The sequence below is a fragment of the Scyliorhinus torazame genome, chromosome 7 (assembly GCF_047496885.1).
Source record: "Scyliorhinus torazame isolate Kashiwa2021f chromosome 7, sScyTor2.1, whole genome shotgun sequence".
NCBI lineage: Eukaryota > Metazoa > Chordata > Chondrichthyes > Carcharhiniformes > Scyliorhinidae > Scyliorhinus > Scyliorhinus torazame.
Genome location: NC_092713.1, coordinates 23,080,204 through 23,100,229, shown reverse-complemented (window position 1 = coordinate 23,100,229; position 20,026 = coordinate 23,080,204). Strand labels below are relative to the sequence as shown.

At 47.4% G+C, this 20,026-nt stretch overlaps 1 protein-coding gene across 1 annotated transcript in view; it reads left to right on the top strand.

The window, feature by feature from the left end:
- Nucleotides 1–15,490, top strand: part of LOC140426086 (calcium-activated chloride channel regulator 1-like) — an 84,547-nt gene extending 69,057 nt beyond the window's left edge. Inside the window, exons 11-14 of the mRNA XM_072510430.1 lie at nucleotides 2–263; nucleotides 3,391–3,549; nucleotides 6,702–6,920; nucleotides 14,878–15,490. Of these exons, the coding sequence (XP_072366531.1) occupies nucleotides 2–263; nucleotides 3,391–3,549; nucleotides 6,702–6,920; nucleotides 14,878–15,269 (1,032 nt within the window). The 3' untranslated portion in view covers nucleotides 15,270–15,490. The remainder of the gene's footprint in view (nucleotide 1; nucleotides 264–3,390; nucleotides 3,550–6,701; nucleotides 6,921–14,877) is intronic.
- Nucleotides 15,491–20,026: the final 4,536 nt, after the last annotated feature.

Genomic DNA, 20,026 nt, shown 5'->3' with positions numbered 1-20,026 from the left:
GACTGGACCTTGGAAATACAATATCCTGAATCTTGGAACCGAACAGGTTATAACTATCACGGTAACATCCCGAGCAGCAAATGAGAAAGTTCCCCCGGTAAGGGTCAATGCACACATCAACAGAAAGGATTCGACTAGCCCGATGATAATCTACGCCGAGGTCAGTCAAGGGTTTTTACCCATCCTGTTTGTGAAAGTGACTGCAATAATTGAACGACCCAATGGTCCCGCAGTGGAACAGAACCTTTCTGATGATGGCCTAGGTAAGATAAATAATGTGACCCTGCGAAATAGACTGTGTGCTCATGTTTGTGGTATTATCGGAACTATCAGTATTAAGGGTTGTGTCGAGAGTAGTCACTAGAGGGAGTGCAGATGCAACTGTATAAGGCAGTGGTGCTAAACCTTGGGGGAGGGGTGTATGCAGGAGATAGCTAGTGAAAGTCATAAGAGCAGGTAGTGCGAGTCTGTTAGATAGTAGTTTCTACCAGTAGTGAGATTAGCAGTAGATGAGTGTTGTTAAATGTTATTGATCAATTCTGTATTCTTAAGGACTAAGTGTCAAATTCCAGTTTAGTAGTGTAAATAAAATCATAGCTTTGTTTAAGTTAAAGCTATACTGCGGTCTTTGTTGAACACTACGCCAAACATCCTAAATAAGCAACACAAAGAACACCACAATGTTGTCCGTATCTGAAATGTGGATATGACCACATAGCTTTTTTTGCATAAGAAGTATTCAAAAGGAAGTACAGAAAGGCTTGTTGACATGGCTTAGCTGTGACAGCTCTGCATTTTTCACTGCCAACCTCATAAGCAGGCCTTGTGAGGGTGGAGCATTCCTCTCACTCCGCCAAAGCATCGACACAGGGAGCGAGGCAGGATTTAAGGGCTGGTGACTCCCTGTATACTGTGCCTTAGCTCTCTCAGGTGGAGCATCGGAAGAGGTCTGTTTACTCTGACCAGGTATATCTCCTGAATAAGTGGTGGACGTGGTTAGAACTGACGCTGAGGGGAGAAAATATCGCAATGTGGCAGCAAGCTCCCCGCTTCAGGGTGGGTACAGATAGTCTCCAATTTCTTTTTTATGGGGGTGCAGCAACTGGGGGCACAGAGAAGGTGGCTTGGTGGTAACGTCACTGGACTGGCAATCCAGAGGCCCATTCCAGTGCTCTGGGGACACGGGTTCAAATCCCGCCCTGGCAGCTGGGGGAATTTGGAGTTCTAAAGCCAACCTCAGTAGCGGCGATTATCAAACCACTGTCATAATAACCACCTGGTTAGGGAAGGAAATCTGCCATCCTTAACCGGTCTGGCCCCAGACGCACAGCAAGGTGGTTGGCTTTTTAACTGCCCCCTGAAATGGTCCAACAAGGGCTGAAAGGGACGGGCAACATGTGTTGGCTTTGCCAGTGACACCCACACACCATGAAAAGAATAAATGATCCTTTCAGGTGAGTTTGTGGGCTCAACATTCCACATCTGGCCAGGTAACAACCGCTGATGGAGCTTGGGCTGTGCTTACCGAAAGTGAGTCACTATCTTGGCTCTCACCATAATCTGTCCTCTCATTGTTCAAGTCATTGATGATATACATTCAGCATATGTGTGACAGAGAGACTTGTAATTCTGTCACCAGCTACCGATGAGGAGATGGGGCAGCACGGTAGCATTGTGGATAGCACAATTGCTTCACAGCTCCAGGGTCCCAGGTTCGATTCCGGCTTGGGTCACTGTCTGTGCGGAGTCTGCACATCCTCCCCGTGTGTGCTTGGGTTTCCTCCGGGTGCTCCGGTTTCCTCCCACAGTCCAAAGATGTGCGGGTTAGGTGGATTGGCCATGATAAATTGCCCTTAGTGTCCAAAATTGCCCATAGTGTTGGGTGGGGTTACTGGGTTATGGGAATAGGGTGGAGGTGTTGACCTTGGGTAGGGTGCTCTTTCCAAGAGCTGGTGCAGACTCGATGGGCCGAATGGCCTCCTTCGGCACTGTAAATTCTATGATAATCTATGATGAGGTTCCTGACTTCCATCTCCAATTGGGAGGGATATTCACTGATGGGCATCCATCCCGTTCTGTATCAGTGAACTGCACTACTTGTGGAGGCCATCTCCAGTGCTGAGCCTTTTCTTGTGGAGGCCATCTCCAGTACTGAGCTGTTTCCTTGGGTTTTGTGCTTTCTCTTCAGGCAAAGAGCCAAGAAGGAACATGTCAGAGATTCACCTGATGTATGAAAGTTGCCACAGTCCCAGAGGACCATAGGCTGCTCTCCCCTTTGAGAGCTGACTAGTGGTGATTTAACCTGAGGGTCACCACACCTCAGGCGAAGGTTCAGAAGGTGGTACGGGAATTGAACCCGCGCTGCTGGCCTTGCTCTGCAACACGTGGGCAGCACGGTAGCACAAGCGGATAGCACTGTGGCTTCATAGTGCCAGGATCCCAGGTTCGATTCCCCGCTGGGTCACTGGCTGTGCGGAGTCTGCACGTTCTCCCCGTGTCTGCGTGGGTTTCCTCCGGGTGCTCCGGTTTCCTCCCACAGTCCAAAGACGTGAAGGGTAGGTGGATTGGCCATGCTAAATTGTCCTTAGTGTCCAAAAACAGTTAGATGGGGTTATTGGGTTACGGGGGATCGGGTGGAAGTGAGGGCTTGAGTGGGTCGGTGCAGACTCGATGAGCCGAATGGTCTCCTTCTGCATTGTATGTTCTATGTTCTATGAACCAGCTGTCTAACTAAGTGAGCTAATCCAGCTAACTGACCCCTTCCTGATGTATACAGCCTGTTTGGAAAGGGTGACAATGACACACATGTATTATGTCGAGCAAGGATGGGAGTGTGTTATAATGGTGGATAGATAACTGGGGAAGTGATAAACATTGGATGCTGCTGAAAGTTGAATGGGAGGAGTGAGTGGTGGAGAATGCTACATTAGACACAGTGAAAGCAAGCAGGGGAAGGGCTTGAACAACAGGAACTGTTTTAAACCACTTCCTACATTGAATCCAGGGCCTGGGCACAAAGCTGCTGCTGTTCATCATCCCAGCCCTGTCTGCTTGGTGAGAGAAGTAGATTTCTCCCTCCGGTTACTGGGGAAAAGTATTCCCATCATGCTCTTGGCCACACCCAACAGTGATACAGCATCGAATCTGGGTGTTGCCCTTCCTCCAATGTGTCTCATCCATGCTGAACATCTCAAATTTCCACCTACACATTGCCTCTTTAGACACACCTGAAATTACATCGTCCAGATGCACATCACTCTCACTAGCACAATTGAGTTTAGATGGTACAATCTGACTCTGTGAGCTGACTACGGTCCCATTTTAACAAGACTTCTGTCCAGTATTATTATTCATCTCAGTGTACATCTGTTTACCGTTTCATGTCTTTAGGTGCCGATATTGTCAAAAACGATGGCATCTACACCAAGTATTTCCACAAGTTTAATGGAATAGGAAGGTACACCCTTAAAGTGCGCGTGCAGGGAAAGGATGCGACTGTAAAGATGACAGGGAGACCTTCCCTGTATATACCAGGATTCTTGGAAAACGGTAATACACATTTGACAATGAGATGGTAGCGTGTGTAGAGATCCCGCACTGTGGCATGCAATTTTATACCAGGATGATGTATGAGTTATATGTTCACTGTATGAACTAAGTGCTATTTGTCTGAATTCCTATCTGTGATGCCCAGATAACTTGCACAATGCTCACATTTTCTCACAATAAAGTGCAAGAATTCATGTCAGTCCTTACAGCTCTTATCAGGTCCTAAAGTGGAAGGATAGTGATGGGGTAGGGTGGAGGGTTGTTCTGATGTCTGTTACTTCTCTTATTGATAGAACACTATCCTAAAATCCATAGCATCCCTACAGTGCAGAAGGAGGCCATTTGGCCCATCGAGTCTGCACCAACCCTCCGAAAGAGCACCCAACCTATGCCCATTCCCCGCTCTATCCCTGTGACCCCAGTTAACGTGCACATCATCAGACACTAAGGGACAATTTAGCATGGCCAATCTACCTACCCTGCACATCTTTGGACTGTGGGAGGAAACCGGAGCACCCGGAGGAAATCCACAAAGGTACGCGGAGAAAGTGCAAACTCCATACAGATAGTTACCCAAGGTCAGAATCGAACCCGGGTCCCTGCTGCTGTGAGGTCACGGTGCTAATCACTGTATACCGTGCCGCCAATGTAATAAGTGTTGGGTTATTAGATATGACATTGGACCAAAACTTAGATTTCCACCCACTCCTATTTCCTGACCTTGCACCAGAGCTCTGTATTTCTCACCTGGACTCCCAAACCAGGGCCGGGATTCTCCGCTATCCGGTGGGGTGGGCCGTACCGGCGCCGAGGAGTGGCGTGAACCACTCCGTCGTCGGGCCGCCCGGAAGGTGTGGACTCCGTACCTTCAGGGGCTAGGCCGGCGCCGGCGGGGTTGGCACATGCGCGGGAGCGCCAGCGTGTACTGGCGCCATCACCGGCCATGGCGGACCGTTACAGCGGCCGGCGCGGATGGAAAGAGTGCCCCCACGGCACAGGCCCACCCACGGATTGGTGGGCTCTGATTGCGGGCCAGGCCACCGTGGGGGCAACCCCCCCCCCCCCCCCCCCCCGGGCCAGATCCCCCCGCGCCCCTCCGAGGACTCCGCAGGTCGCCCGCAGAGCCAGGTCCCGCTGGTAAGGACCTGGTGTAATTTATGCCGGCAGGACTGGCTGAAAACGGGGGCCCACTCGGCCCATCGCGGGGCGGGGAATCGCCGAGGGGGCCGCTGCCAACGGCCCCCGACCGGCGCGACCCAATTCCCACCCATGCCGAAAAACCAGCTCCGGAGAATCCAGCAGCCGGCGTCGGGGCGGCAGGGCAGGATTCACGCCGCCCCTCGGCGATTCTCCGCCCCGGCGGGGGGGTCGTAGAATCTCCCCTCGGGTCTCTTCAGAAATGTGGAGCGTACATGTTCCCAGAGTCCTCATTTGAAGTGTAGGATCGTCAGGGGAAGCCAAGTCACGCCCACTTCTGAGGTTCTGCAGTGCACCTTGGAGGTGGTACACAGTGCTGCTACCGTTGTCGGTCGTGGAGTGAGTAAATGTTTGTGGAAAGGGTGCCAATCCAATCGTGAATCCCCCACTATCAACATCCTGGGTTTACCATTGAGCAGAAACTGAACTGGACTCACCATATTAATACTGTGGCAACTACGGCGAGTAACTCACCTCCTGACCCCCCCAAAGCCTGTCCACCATCTACAAGGCACAGCCAGGAGTGTTATGGAATGCCCTCCACTTACCTGGATGAGTGCAGCTCCAACAACACTCAAGAAGCTCGACACCATCCAGGACAAAGCAGCCCGCTTCATTGGCACCCCTTCTACAAACATTCAAACCGTCCATCACTGACGAACAGTGGCAGCCGTGTGTACCAGTTACAAGATGCACTGCAGTAACTCACCAAGGTTCCTTAGACAGCACCTTCCAAACCCACGACCACTACCATCTAGAAGGACAAGAGCAGCAGATACCTGGGAACACCACCACCTGGATGTTCCCATCCAAGAGACTCACCACCCTGACTTGAAATATATCGCCGTTCCTTCGCTGTCGCTGAGGCAACATCCTGGAACTCCCTCCCTAACAGCATAGTGGGTGCACCTACACCCCAAGGAGTGCAGCGGTTCAAGTAGGCAACTCACCACCACCTTCTGAAGGACAACAAGGGATGGGCCACTAATGCTGGCCTAACCAGCGACGCCAATATCCCGTAAATGAATTTTTTTTAAAGCAGCATATTTCCTTATGTACACTACATTAAGTTCCTTCTTGATATTACCCCTTTCTGTCGAAAAGGATTTTCAGCCACAACTCTGTCACATTTGAAGTGCATTTTAACCTGGCGACTCAAATTCAACATCATAAAATTCTATACAATGGCAACTAGCTTGCTCTATTTAACAATCGATACACAGGGTCATCATTGTGAAATTGTGGCCTACCGTTGCTACATGGAGCTATCGGGGGGTTCATGTGTTTTGTCCCTTTCGCACTGGAATTCGACCCAAAAGTGAGCCAAACCAAGAAGCAAAGTGTGAGCAGTTATTACATTTCAGAACAAGACAAAAGAAAGAGCAAAATAAGCCCAGCAGAGAGAAAGAAGATTCAGCATAAAAAGAAAAGAAAACAACAAGGTGACATTTGGAATGAAAGAAGCAGGAAATATTCGGCAGGTCGGGTAGCCGCTGAGGAAAGAGAAAGAAAGAATTGATGATCTTTCATCAGAACCTCTTTCTACTTTTGTACCAGTTCCCGGCATCTGTAACTTTTTGGTTTAGAGAAAGAAGAAAATCAGAATAAAACAATATGGAGAAAAATTCAGAATAAAATAGTTCTTTGGGTGTGTAGATCTACTCGTTATTCCCTAACGATGCCTGGTAAATTAAATTGGGATTACAATGAGGGAATGCTGGAACTTCCCTTCAAAAATTTCCCAACTTGCCACACTGCTTAGCCCAGATCAGCAATATATCTTGTGGGAAATTGTAGGAAAGGCCTTTGTACGAAGACCTGTCATGGCATCATGTCAATGGGCCAAATGGCCTCCATCTCTGCTGTAATGATTCCATGATTTTATGCAGCTTTTTGTTAAATGTTAAGTCTAAGTAATCTGGATCCAAGGTATGGGTGTCTTTCTTTTCATGCAGGCAATATTTATCCGAATCACCCAACACCTCCAGTCGACACGGACAATCCGGATAAATTAAACTTCAGCCGGGTCCAACCAGGAGGAGCTTTAGTTTCCCCGGAAACACCCGCTGTTGACTTTCCACCGTGTAAGATCACAGACCTTCAAGCAATAATAGTTCAAGATAAAGTTGAGCTGGAATGGACAGCGCCAGGAGAAGATTGCGATGAGGGAGCAGGTAATTGCTATTAAATTCATGTCACTGAAAAGGAGGTTTTCTTTCTCGGACTGGTTTGAACAGATGATTGATGACGTTGGCTGATCAGTGGTGATTTCACACATGAAAGAAAATTGCCCAGTCGCAGGAAGAGAGGGACCAAGGGATACGGAGGACTGAGTCAAGCCTCGGTGATATGGCGGATTAGGCAGACAAAGCTGTGCCATTGGCTAGTCACGGTGTGTGGTGTGACCTGTGGGCTGAGCTAGTCTGACAAACAAATTAATGAAATAAATGACTGGAGCGTTGAGGTATAAATGTTGCTCAGTACATTAACGGAACACGATTGCTCTTCATCAGTAGTATCAATGCATATTGTCCATCTTATGAGGCAAATTAATATTTAATGTAGGAATTTGGGGCTAGGACCTGGAAGCAGGAATAGGTCACCTGACCCTTTGAATCTGCTCTGCCATTTGTTACTGAAAATATGGAAAGATGTGTCATTTGAAACATGGAAGTCTGGCAATATCTGGTCTGAGAGAAACACGAGAGGATACAGGGAAAGATCCCACAAAGGGTTAACAGCAGCTGCCAGGAGAGGATTGTAAAATGCAGATAGCCTTGGTCAAGCAGGCTTAGCAAACAAGACAAACAGGTTTTTGAATGAAGCCAAAAACAATGGCTCACACCTTCATTGAAAGTAACTATCTTCGTGAGCAGCTGGGAAAGGGAAGGGTGAGGTTCAGTTGAATTTGGTGAGAATTCTAGTTGTGAACATTTGCTATTACCAGGTAAATTAAAGAAAACTTATCAGTCTACACAAAACATAATTCAAAACCAAAATCAAAGTCAAAATTATGAGCTGAGGACACAATTGGAAAATAAAACTATAGAAATGACAGGAATTAAAATTCACACCTCTATTAAAACCAAAGCATTTTGAGCATCACAAAGGAAACAATGTAATCAGAGATCTGAGAGCTGAGGTCATGTCAAAATGAATACTTAGTTGGATGAGAATGTTTAGATCAAAGATACTTTTTACAATCAAAGTGAAAAATGTTACTTTACAATAAAGAATAAAGAACAAAGAAATGTACAGCACAGGAACAGGCCCTTCGGCCCTCCAAGCCCGTGCCGACCATGCTGCCCGACTAAACTACAATCTTCTACACTTCCTGGGTCCGTATCCCTCTATTCCCATCCTATTCATGTATTTGTCAAGATGCCCCTTAAATGTCACTATCGTCCCTGCTTCCACCACCTCCTCCGGTAGCGAGTTCCAGGCACCCACTACCCTCTGCGTAAAAAACTTGCCTCGTACATCTACTCTAAACCTTGCCCCTGTCACCTTAAACCTATGCCCCCTAGTAATTGACCCCTCTACCCTGGGGAAAAGCCTCTGACTATCCACTCTGTCTATGCCCCTCATAATTTGGTAGACCTCTATCAGGTCTCCCCTCAACCTCCTTCGTTCCAGTGAGAACAAACCGAGTTTATTCAACCGCTCCTCATAGCTTATGCCCTCCATACCAGGCAACATTCTGGTAAATCTCTTCTGCACCCTCTCTAAAGCGTCCACATCCTTCTGGTAGTGTGGCGACCAGAATTGAACACTATACTCCAAGTGTGGCCTAACTAAGATTCTATACAGCTGCAACATGACTTGCCAATTCATATACTCAATGCCCCGGCCAATGAAGGCAAGCATGCCGTATGCCTTCTTGACTACCTTCTCCACCTGTGTTGCCCCTTTCAATGACCTGTGGACCTGTACTCCTAGATCTCTTTGACTTTCAATACTCTTGAGGGTTCTACCATTCACTGTATATTCCCTACCTGCATTAGACCTTCCAAAATGCATTACCTCACATTTGTCCGGATTAAACTCCATCTGCCATCTCTCCGCCCAAGTCTCCAAACAATCTAAATCCTGCTGTATCCTCTGACAGTCCTCATCGCTATCCGCAATTCCACCAACCTTTGTGTCGTCTGCAAACTTATTAATCAGACCAGTTACATTTTCCTCCAAATCATTTATATATACTACAAAGAGCAACGGTCCCAGCACTGATCCCTGTGGAACACCACTGGTCACAGCCCTCCAATTAGAAAAGCATCCTTCTATTGCTACTCTCTGCCTTCTATGGCCTAGCCAGTTCTGTATCCACCTTGCCAGCTCACCCCTGATCCCGTGTGACTTCACCTTTTGTACTAGTCTACCATGAGGGACCTTGTCAAAGGCCTTACTGAAGTCCATATAGACAACATCTACTGCCCTACCTGCATCAACCATCTTAGTGACCTCCTCGAAAAACTCTATCAAGTTAGTGAGACACGACCTCCCCTTCACAAAACCATGCTGCCTCTCACTAATACGTCCATTTGCTTCCAAATGGGAGTAGATCCTGTCTCGAAGAATTCTCTCCAGTAATTTCCCTACCACTGAAGTAAGGCTCACCGGCCTGTAGTTCCCTGGATTATCCTTGCTACCCTTCTTAAACAGAGGAACAACATTGGCTATTCTCCAGTCCTCCGGGACATCCCCTGAAGACAGTGAGGATCCAAAGATTTCTGTCAAGGCCTCAGCAATTTCCTCTCCAGCCTCCTTCAGTATTCTGGGGTAGATCCCATCAGGCCCTGGGGACTTATCTACCTTAATATTTTTTAAGACACCCAACACCTCATCTTTTTGGATCTCAATGTGACCCAGGCTATCTACACACCCTTCTCCAGACTCAACATCTACCAATTTCTTCTCTTTGGTGAATACTGATGCAAAGTATTCATTTAGTACCTCGCCCATTTCCTCTGGCTCCACACATAGATTCCCTTGCCTATCCTTCAGTGGGCCAACCCTTTCCCTGGCTACCCTCTTGCTTTTTATGTACGTGTAAAAAGCCTTGGGATATTCCTTAACCCTATTTTCCAATGACTTTTCGTGACCCCTTCTAGCCCTCCTGACTCCTTGCTTAAGTTCCTTCCTACTTTCCTTATATTCCACGCAGGCTTCGTCTGTTCCCAGCCTTTTAGCCCTGACAAATGCCACCTTTTTCTTTTTGACGAGGCCTACAATATCTCTCGTTATCCAAGGTTCCCGAAAATTGCCGTATTTATCCTTCTTCCTCACAGGAACATGCCGGTCCTGAATTCCTTTCAACTGCCACTTGAAAGCCTCCCACATGTCAGATGTTGATTTGCCCTCAAACATCCGCCCCCAATCTATGTTCTTCAGTTCCCGCCTAATATTGTTATAATTAGCCTTCCCCCAATTTAGCACATTCATCCTAGGACCACTCTTATCCTTGTCCACCAGTACTTTAAAACTTACTAAATTGTGGTCACTGTTACCGAAATGCTCCCCTACTGAAACATCTACCACCTGGCCGGGCTCATTCCCCAATACCAGGTCCAGTACCGCCCCTTCCCTAGTTGGACTGTCTACATATTGTTTTAAGAAGCCCTCCTGGATGCTCCTTACAAACTCTGCCCCGTCTAAGCCCCTGGCACTAAGTGAGTCTCAGTCAATATTGGGGAAGTTGAAGTCTCCCATCACCACAACCCTGTTGTTTTTACTCTTTTCCAAAATCTGTCTACCTATCTGCTCCTCTATCTCCCGCTGGCTGTTGGGAGGCCTGTAGTAAACCCCCAACATTGTGACTGCACCCTTCTTATTCCTGATCTCTCCCCATATAGCCTCACTGCCCTCTGAGGTGTCCTCCCGCAGTACAGCTGTGATATTCTCCCGAACCAGTAGCGCAACTCCGCCTCCCCTTTTACATCCCCCTCTATCCCGCCTGAAACATCTAAATCCTGGAACGTTTTGCTGCCAATCCTGCCCTTCCCTCAACCAGGTCTCTGTAATGGCAACAACATCATAGTTCCAAGTACTAATCCAAGCTCTAAGTTCATCTGCCTTACCCGTAATACTTCTTGCATTAAAACATATGCACTTCACGCCACCAGACCCGCTGTGTTCAGCAACTTCTCCCTTTCTGCTCTGCCTCAGAGCCCCACTGTCCCTATTCCCTAGTTCTCCCTCAATGCTCTCACCTTCTGACCTATTGCTCCCGTGCCCACCCCCCTGCCATACTAGTTTAAACCCTCCCATGTGACACTAGCAAACCTCGCGGCCAGGATATTTATGCCTCTCCGGTTTAGATGCAACCCGTCCTTCTTATATAGGTCACACCTGCCCCGGAAGAGCTCCCAGTGGTCCAGATAACGGAAACCCTCCCTCCTACACCAGCTGTTTAGCCACGTGTTTAGCTGCTCTATCTTCCTATTTCTAGCCTCACTGGCACGTGGCACAGGGAGTAATCCCAAGATTACAACCCTCGAGGTCCTGTCTTTTAAATTTCTGCCTAGCTCGCTGAACTCCTGCTGCAGGACCTCATGCCCCTTCCTGCCTATGTCGTTAGTACCAATATGTACAACGACCTCTGCCTGTTTGCCCTCCCCCTTCAGGATGCCCTCTACCCGTTCGGAGACATCCTGGACCCTGGCACCAGGGAGGCAACATACCATCCTGGAGTCTCTTTTACATCTACAGAAGCGCCTATCTGTGCCCCTGACTATAGAGTCCCCTATTACTATTACTCTTCTGCGCTTTGAACCTCCCTTCTGAACATCAGAGCCAGCCGTGGTGCCACTGCTCTGGCTGCTGCTGTTTTCCCCTGATAGGCTATCCCCCCCGACAGTATCCAAAGGGGTATACCTGTTCGAGAGGGGGACAACCACAGGGGATTCCTGCACTGACTGCCTGCCCTTTCAGGTGGTCACCCATTTCTCTGTCTGCACCTTGGGTGTGACGACATTTACATAACTGCGATCTATGATGCTTTCCGCCACCTGCATGCTCCTAAGTGCATCCAATTGCTGCTCCAACCGAACCATGCGGTCTGTGAGGAGCTCCAGTTGGGTGCACTTTCTGCAGATGAAGCAATCCGGGACGCTGGAAGCCTCCCGGACCTGCCACATCTCACAGTCAGAGCACTGCACCCCTCTAACTGACATTGCGTCAATTAATTAAAATTAAAATTCAAAAATTTTTTTAAAAAAAATATATTAAACATTTTTTTTCAAAGTTACTGTTAACTATCTGTTTCCTAGCACTAGATTTCTAATAGAAATGCGAAAGCTAAATCTAGTACTCTCCGATCTCTGTCTTAGATATCCCTCTAAATTATAATTAAGTAATTATGTTTAATTAGTTACCAATGCTTAATTTTTTTAATTTAGTGTAGATTCCCAACCAGCCACTCAGGCCACAGCTTTTCTGTGATGTCACTTCAGTTTCCCCCCGACACACACAATTTGAAAAAAGGTATAAAAGTAAAAATGAGTAAAAATCACTTACTCTTCTTACCCTCTGAGTGTCTTAGATGTTCTCAGGTTCTCTCCCTGACAGAGACTGCTCCTCCTCCTCCGAACGGCTCCCGAAACTAGGCCGCGATCTTTTAAAATCTCCGCTCCGACTCGCAGCTCCCGCGCTTTTTAAATCTCCCGCGCTGTTTTCAGAGTCCCGGCTCACTCACCTCTCGCGCTGTTTTCACTGTCCAGGCTCACTCACCTCTCGCGCTGTTTTCACTGTCCGGCTCACTCACCTCTCGCGCTGTTTTCACTGTCCCGGCTCACTCAGCTCCCGCGCTGTTTTCAGACTCCCGGCTCACTCACCTCTCGCGCTGTTTTCACTGTCCCCTAAAGTCATAAAAACTTAATAACTGTTAGAAAAATATATAAACCCGAAGAAAGGGAACAGCAGGCAGAACCAGAACCAGAACTCAGAGGGAGAGAGAGAGAAGCAGAGAAGGAACAAGCAGCGACGCCCACATCCCGTAAATGAATTTAAACAAAGTCTCCTCAGGATCTCTGACACCGAAAATCAGATTAAGTAATGCAGATGTTGGAACTCTGGAATATGAACAAAAAATGCAAGTCTGGCAGTGTCTGTGGAGAGATAGACAGAGTTAACATTTCAGGTTAGTGATCTTGAATCGCCATGGACCCAGGCACAGATGAGTCATGGCAGGAAAGGGTTAGTGGGTGGAAAGGGGGTGGTGTGTTGGCTCTCTGAAATGTTAACACTCTTGCTCTTTCCAAAGATGTTGGAGGATCTAGTGTGTGTTTTTGGCATTTTGTGATTTAGTTTAGATTTCCAGCATCTGAAGTATTTTGTGATGGCAGGTATGAGTCCTGATTGATAAATGATGGGTAGGAAAGTGAGGGGGATGCGGTGCATTGAGCTAGTGTCTGAGGCTAGTGGAAAGAATGGTGGAATGTGACATTTGAAGATGCATTCGTTGACCTTGACTATACGTGTGAGGTGATTGAACTTCTGGTGGCTCTGCATCCAGTTCCTCAGGACAACATTATTAACATGGACTGTGATGGCCCTCTGCTCCCATTTCCTCTCCAGTTGTCTGGAGGGCATCCTGTTGATAGAGAGTGTAATGTTCTTGTCGGATGGCCTGATTTGTATTACAAGAACACTTGTAGCTAAAGCTATAAACAATTTATTAACATTAACTGTGGGTCAACTATACACAAAACAACAGATGAATAACAGTATGAACTTCTCTCTTCCAGTCTCCAGTCAGTCTGAGGTCAACTGACTCTAACATTCACTTATATACTTATGAGACTCCAACTGGTCAGACAGTGAATTACAACACAACCATGATATCACCACAGAGAGGACCTAACTCTCTCTCCTCCTGTTCTCTTCCTGCATCAAGGTCTGCAGTTCTGTATTCTAGAACCATGGAGACTGCTGCAAAGAATTTCAGCATCTACTTCAGCCAAAATAGACCTCCCTATTAGAAGACACAGACTTTCTTTTAGTAGCACAGGCTAGCTGGGTCTCCAACATGCAGCTCTGCAACAGCCCGCTTCGTGCTAGTTGGCCTTAGTGGGACTTTTGACTCCAGATCCACAACAATTTGGTTAACTTGTAAATCGCTGGAACTCCTCAGTGTAGTGGGATTGATAGTGATTGTGGGTAGGTAAGTGAGTACGTCAGTGCACCCTCCATAAGCCCCAACTCACTATGAGGGGGTCCCTGGGTCCTCCCCGCACCTCCTCCAAACACCCACACAGGGCACCCCGGCCCGATCACCACCGCACGGAAAATACCAGCTTGGCACCTTGGCAGTGCCCCTGCCAGCTGGAAATGCCACCTAGGCACCTTGGCAGTGCCAGGTTGGCACCCAGGTTGGCTGTGCCTGGGAGGCAACAGGAAGTGCCAGGGTACCACCCTGCCAAACGTGCATGCACCTGTGTTAGCCTCTAATCCCCTGGGAGACTCCCAGGAGTACCATTCCATATGGTCTCTGTTTGCGAACACCAGCACTGAAAGGTGCTGACCCGACTACTCCGAGGTGAAGGCGATTGATCCCAAAGCCTTGGGCGCAGATTCGCCAAAAAGTGATTCCACCCACAATTCGCATTAGATCTCATGAGGCTTTGTGAGCCGGGTAGGTCCCGGGAGCGGGATCTCCTGGCTTCCATTGGCCACGTTGTGCCACAGCACGCATGGCTGTTTGATCGCGCCCATCTTCTTCAAACCCTTCAATCACCGCAAAAGCTCCTTCAGTTAAATCTTCCCTCAATCTGCTCTGAGAACAGTCACCGCTACTCCAGTTTCTCCGCATAACTCAGTTTCTTGGTTCTGAAGAAAGGTCACGGGCCTGAAATCTTCCCGCTGACTGCCCTTCTTAGCATTTTCAGAATTTCCTGTTTTGATTTGAAGTGTCGCAATAGCGGCCCCGTACGCACACTGATTCCAAAATCGTGACACTCTTCCTCAAATTCAGGACCCTGAACTCGGTGCAAAGCTGGCCAACTCTGGTCAATTTAGCATAAATTCCTTGCTTTCGTGCTGTGTTTATTTAAGTAATGGAAATCCAATTCCTTATTAATTGTGCATGAATGCATTCGTTTATTTCCAATCCTTTTCCATTTCCTCTTTTCTCAGCTTCTCGCTATGAGATGAGAATGAGTGCCAGCCTCCGACAGCTACGGGACAGTTTCTCAAACGCCGCGCTGGTTAACTTGACCAACATGAGGCCACAACCATTTGGCTCGAGGGAAGCAGTCTCAATTATCCTTCAGGATACTGGGCTGCAAAATAGGACAAACATCTACTTTGCTGTCCGTGCATACGACAAAATCAATCAGTCCTCAAAGATATCTAATATAGCCAAGGTCTCCATCAATGTGAAATTGATTGTGAATCCCGGAGGCTACCGTATAGCAAAGAAAACTTGGATCATGATCGTTGTCCCAACTGTTATGTGTTTAACCGCTGGAATCATGTTTTTCACACTGTGCAAAAGAAGGCGAAAGCGAATATCCGTGGATGCATAATGTGTTTGCAGCTGGAATGAACAGCACACACTTAATCAGGCCAATAATTCCAACCTTTAATCTGCTTTCGCTTTGTACATGTATTAACTCGATCTGGGTTGAGCGGAGTGGGGAGGAGGCACTCAGGGTGAGGATCCACCAGGATTGTCCAGCATTTACCCCATTTTCGTGTTTTCTGTGGCTCTTCTACCAGAGTTACGGTTGACAATTACAAGACAAGCCCCCCCCCCCCCACCCCCCACCCCCCTCCCCCACCCCCCCCCCCCCCCTCCCCCACCACCACTGTGGAAACTCGCCGGTAAACTACTTGCTCCTGGGGGAAGGGGGAAGGTCGAAAGGCTGCACAGCTTTTGTTGGTTATATTCCAATAGTATCCCAGACATTCTCCAAAATGTGTAAACTTTGGCTATCGGCACAAATGCATGATTTCTCTTGATTTAAAAATGTTTATGCGTCAGCAAAATAATCTGTACAACTGGCTATTTCTGATACTATTTCTGTTGTCTGCATTAATAAAAAATGTAGTGAGAGTGGCTGATACTGTCACCCAGGAGGTTTTCTCAGACATCATTTGGAGTAGATTCCTCACAGGGAAAGTTGAAAAAACAATATTGTAAACAATTAAAGTTTCAAACTTGCTATCATCAATAAAAACCTATCGTGTAGGTGGCATCTTTTTCGAGTACAGTCCAGGACTTGATGGTCAAGGAGGGCGCGTTCATTATGCAGCCAAGCAGTCATAGACAGAGATAGTCATAGAATCACTACAGTGTAGGAGGAGACCATTCGCTCCATCTAGTCTGCACCTACCCTCTGAAACAGCACTCCACCTAGGCCCACTGCCCCACACAACCCCCACAACCTTTTGGACACTAAGGGACAAGTTTAGCATGGCCAATCTACCTAACATGTACATCTTTGGACTGTGGGGGGAAACTAGGCACCCGGAGGAAACCCACGCAGACACGGGGAGAATGTGCAAACTCCACACAGGTGGTCAGCCAAGGTCGGAATTGAACCCGGATCCCTGGCGCTGTGAGGCAGCAGTGCTAACCACTGTGTCACTGTTCCGCAGGTTGAGTATGAACCCATGAATCCTTCCAACAAATGCAATTTCAGGGGATAAGAGCGGGAGGCATTCCTGGTCAACCCATCTAATGGCAAGAATGTTGGAAACTCTACCATCAAGGTCCATAACTCCAGTTTACAACATGCACATAAAAGTGCACGTTGCCACAGTAACTCGGACTCCCTGAGAGAACTATAACCCACCATCACCAAGTAACAAAATATATCAACAAGGTTCACAAAGGGCGGCACGGTAGCACAATGGTTAGCACTGTTGCTTCACAGCACCAGGGTCCCAGGTTCGATTCCGACTCGGGTCACTGTCTGTGCAGAGTCTGCATGTTCTCCCTGTGTCTACGTGGGTTTACTCCGGGTGCTCCGGTTTCCTCCCACAAGTCCCGAAAGACGTGCTGTTAGGTGAATTGGACATTCTGAATTCTCCCTCTGTGAACCTGAACAGGCGCCGGAGGGTGGCGACTTGGGAATTTCACATGAACGTCATTGCAGTGTTAATGTAAGCCTACTTGTGACACTGATAAAAATTATAAAAAGAAATGGAAATAATCAAGGAGAGGGAGGATGAACCATGGATGGAGGGATAAGGTGACCAAAAGCCTGAACAAAGTAGCACATTTTTGAGAAGGTTTTTCAGAAGGGAGAGTTACTTTAAGGGATGACAGTGGATAGGCAATGGCAAACATTCAAGGAACGCATGGAGGACTACAGCAACTGTTCATTCCTGTATGGCACAAAAGCAAAATGGGTAACAGGGCCAAACCATGGCTTACAAAGGAAATTAGAAATAGTATCCGATCCAAGGAAGAAGCATACAGATTGGCCAAGAAAAATAATAGGTCTGATGATTGGGAGCAGTTTAGAAATCAGCAAAGAAGGACGAAGGGGTTGATTAAAAAGGGGAAAGTACAGTACGAAAGGAAGCTTGCAGGGAACATAAAGACTGACACGAAGAGTTTCTATGGATATGTGAAGCGAAAGAGATCGGTAAAGACAAATGTAGGCCCTCTACTGACAGTAACAGGGGAATACATAATAAGGGACAAAGTGATTGGCTGAGCAATTGAATACATACTTTGGTTCTGTCTTCACAAAAGAGGACACAAATCAGATCCCAGAAATGTTGGAGAATGAAAGGTTCAGTGAGAGGGACGAACTGAGGGAGATCAACATTAGTAGAGAAATGGTACTGGGAAAATGGATGAGATTGAAGGCAGATAAATCCCAGAGCCTGAGAAGCTGCATCCCAGAGTGCTTAAGGAGGTGGCTCTGGAAATAGTGGATGGATTGGTGGTCATCTTCCGGGATTCTATAGACTCTGGAACAGTCCCTTCAGATTGGAGGCTAGCTCATGTCACTCCAATATTCAAAAAGGGAAGTAGAGAGAAAGCAGGGAATTACAGACCTGTAAGCCTAACATCGGTAGGGGAAATTCTTGAATCCATTATCAAGGATTTTATAGCGGAACATTTAGAAAGCAGTGGCAGGATCAGCCAGAGTCAGCATGGATTTGTGAAGGGGAAATCATGCTTGACAAATCATGATTGAAGATGTAACCAGTACAGTTGACAAGGGGGAGCAAGTCAATGTGGTATATTTATACTTTCAGAAGGCGTTTGACAAAGTCCCGCAAAAGATATTCTTATGCAAAATTAAAACGCATGGGTTTGGGGCAAGTCTATTGAGGTGGATAGAAAACTGGTTGGCAGAGAGGAAACAAAGAGTAGCAATTAATGGGCCCTTTTCAAATTGGCAGGCAGTATCTAGCGGCTTGCCACAGGGATCGGTGCTGGGACCCCAGCTATTCACAATATATATTAATGATTTGAATAAGGGAAAAAAATGTAACATCTCAAAGTTTGCAGATGATACTAAGTTGGGTGGGAGGCTAAACTGTGATGAGGATGCAGAGATCCTACAACAAGATAGAATTATCATAGAATTATCATAGAATTTAAAGTTCAGAAGGAGGCCATTCGGCCCATTGAGTCTGCACCGGCTCTTGGAAAGAGCACCCTATCCAAGGTCAATACCTCCACCCTATCCCCATAACTCAGTAACCCCACCCAACACTAAGGGCAATTTTGCACACTAGGGGCAATTTATCATGGCCAATCCACCTAACCTGCACATCTTTGGACTGTGGGAGGAAACCGGAGCACCGGGAGGAAACCCACGGGCACACGGGGAGGATGTGCAGACTCCGCACAGACAGTGGCCCAAGCTGGAATCGAACCTGGGACCCTGGAGCTGCGAAGCAATTGTGCTACCCACAATGCTACCGTGCTGCCCAGCATACCCTGGACAGGTTGGGCGGGTGGGCAAATCAATGGCAGATGTAGTATAATTTGGATAAGTGTGAGGTTATTCACTTTAGAAGCGAAAACAGGAAGGCAGATTACTCCCTGAATGGTTGTAAATTGGGAGAGCGGGGCCAAGGTGTCCTTGTGCACCTTTCGCTGAAGGTAAGCATGCAGGTGCAGCAGGCGGCAAAGCAGCCTAATGATATCGAGAATAGAAGCAGGGATGTGTTGCTGCAATTATACAGGGCCTTGGTGAGGTCACACCTAGAATATTGTGTGCATTTTTGTTCCCTTTTCTGAGGAAGGATGTTCTTGCTCGCGAGGGAGTGCAGCGAAGGTTTACCAGACAGATTCCAGGGATGGCGGGACTGTCATATGAGGAGAGATTAACTAGGTTAGGATTGTTCTCGCTGGAGTTCAGAAGAATGAGGGGGGATCTCATGGAAACTTATAAAATTCTAACAGGACTAGACAGGGTAGATGCAGGGAAGACGTTCCCAATGATGGGTGTGTCCAGAAGCAGGAGTCACAGTCTGAGGATTCAGGGTAAACCATTTGGACAGAGGAGGAGACATTTCTTCACCCAAAGAGTGGTGAGCCTGTGGAATTCATTACCACAGGAAGTAGTTGATGCTAAAACATTGAATATATTCAAGAGATGGCCAGATAAAGCACTTGGGGAGAATGGGATCAAAGATTATGACGAGAAAGCAGGATTAAGCTATTGAGTTGGATGATCCGAGGTGCTGGGGTTTAGATATTTCAGTAAACTCAGGGAAGGTGGTAAAAGAGGGGGAGGGGTGGCATTGTTAGTCAAGGACAGTATTACGGTGGCAGAAAGGAAGTTTGATGAGGACTCGTCTACTGAGGTAGTATTGGCTGAGGTGAGAAACAGGAAAGGAGAGGTCACCCTGTTAGGGGTTTTCTATAGGCCTCCGAAAAGTTCCAGCGATGTAGAGGAAAGGATTGCAAAGATGATTCTGGATAGGAGCGAAAGCAACAGGGTAGTTGTTATGGGGGACTTTGACTTTCCAAATATTGACTGGAAACGCTATAGTTCGAGTACTTTAGATGGGTCCGTTTTTGTCCAATGTGTGCAGGAGGGTTTCCTGACACAGTATATAGATAGGCCAACGAGAGGCGAGGCCATATTGGATTTGGTACTGGGTAATGAACCAGGACAGCTGTTAGATTTGGAGGTAGGTGAGCACTTTGGTGATAGTGACCACAATTTGATTACGTTTACTTTAGTGATGGAAAGGGATAGGTATATACCGCAGGGCAAGAGTTATATCTGGGGGAAAGGCAATTATGATGCGATGAGGCAAGACCTAGGATGCATCGGACGGAGAGGAAAACTGCAGGGGATGG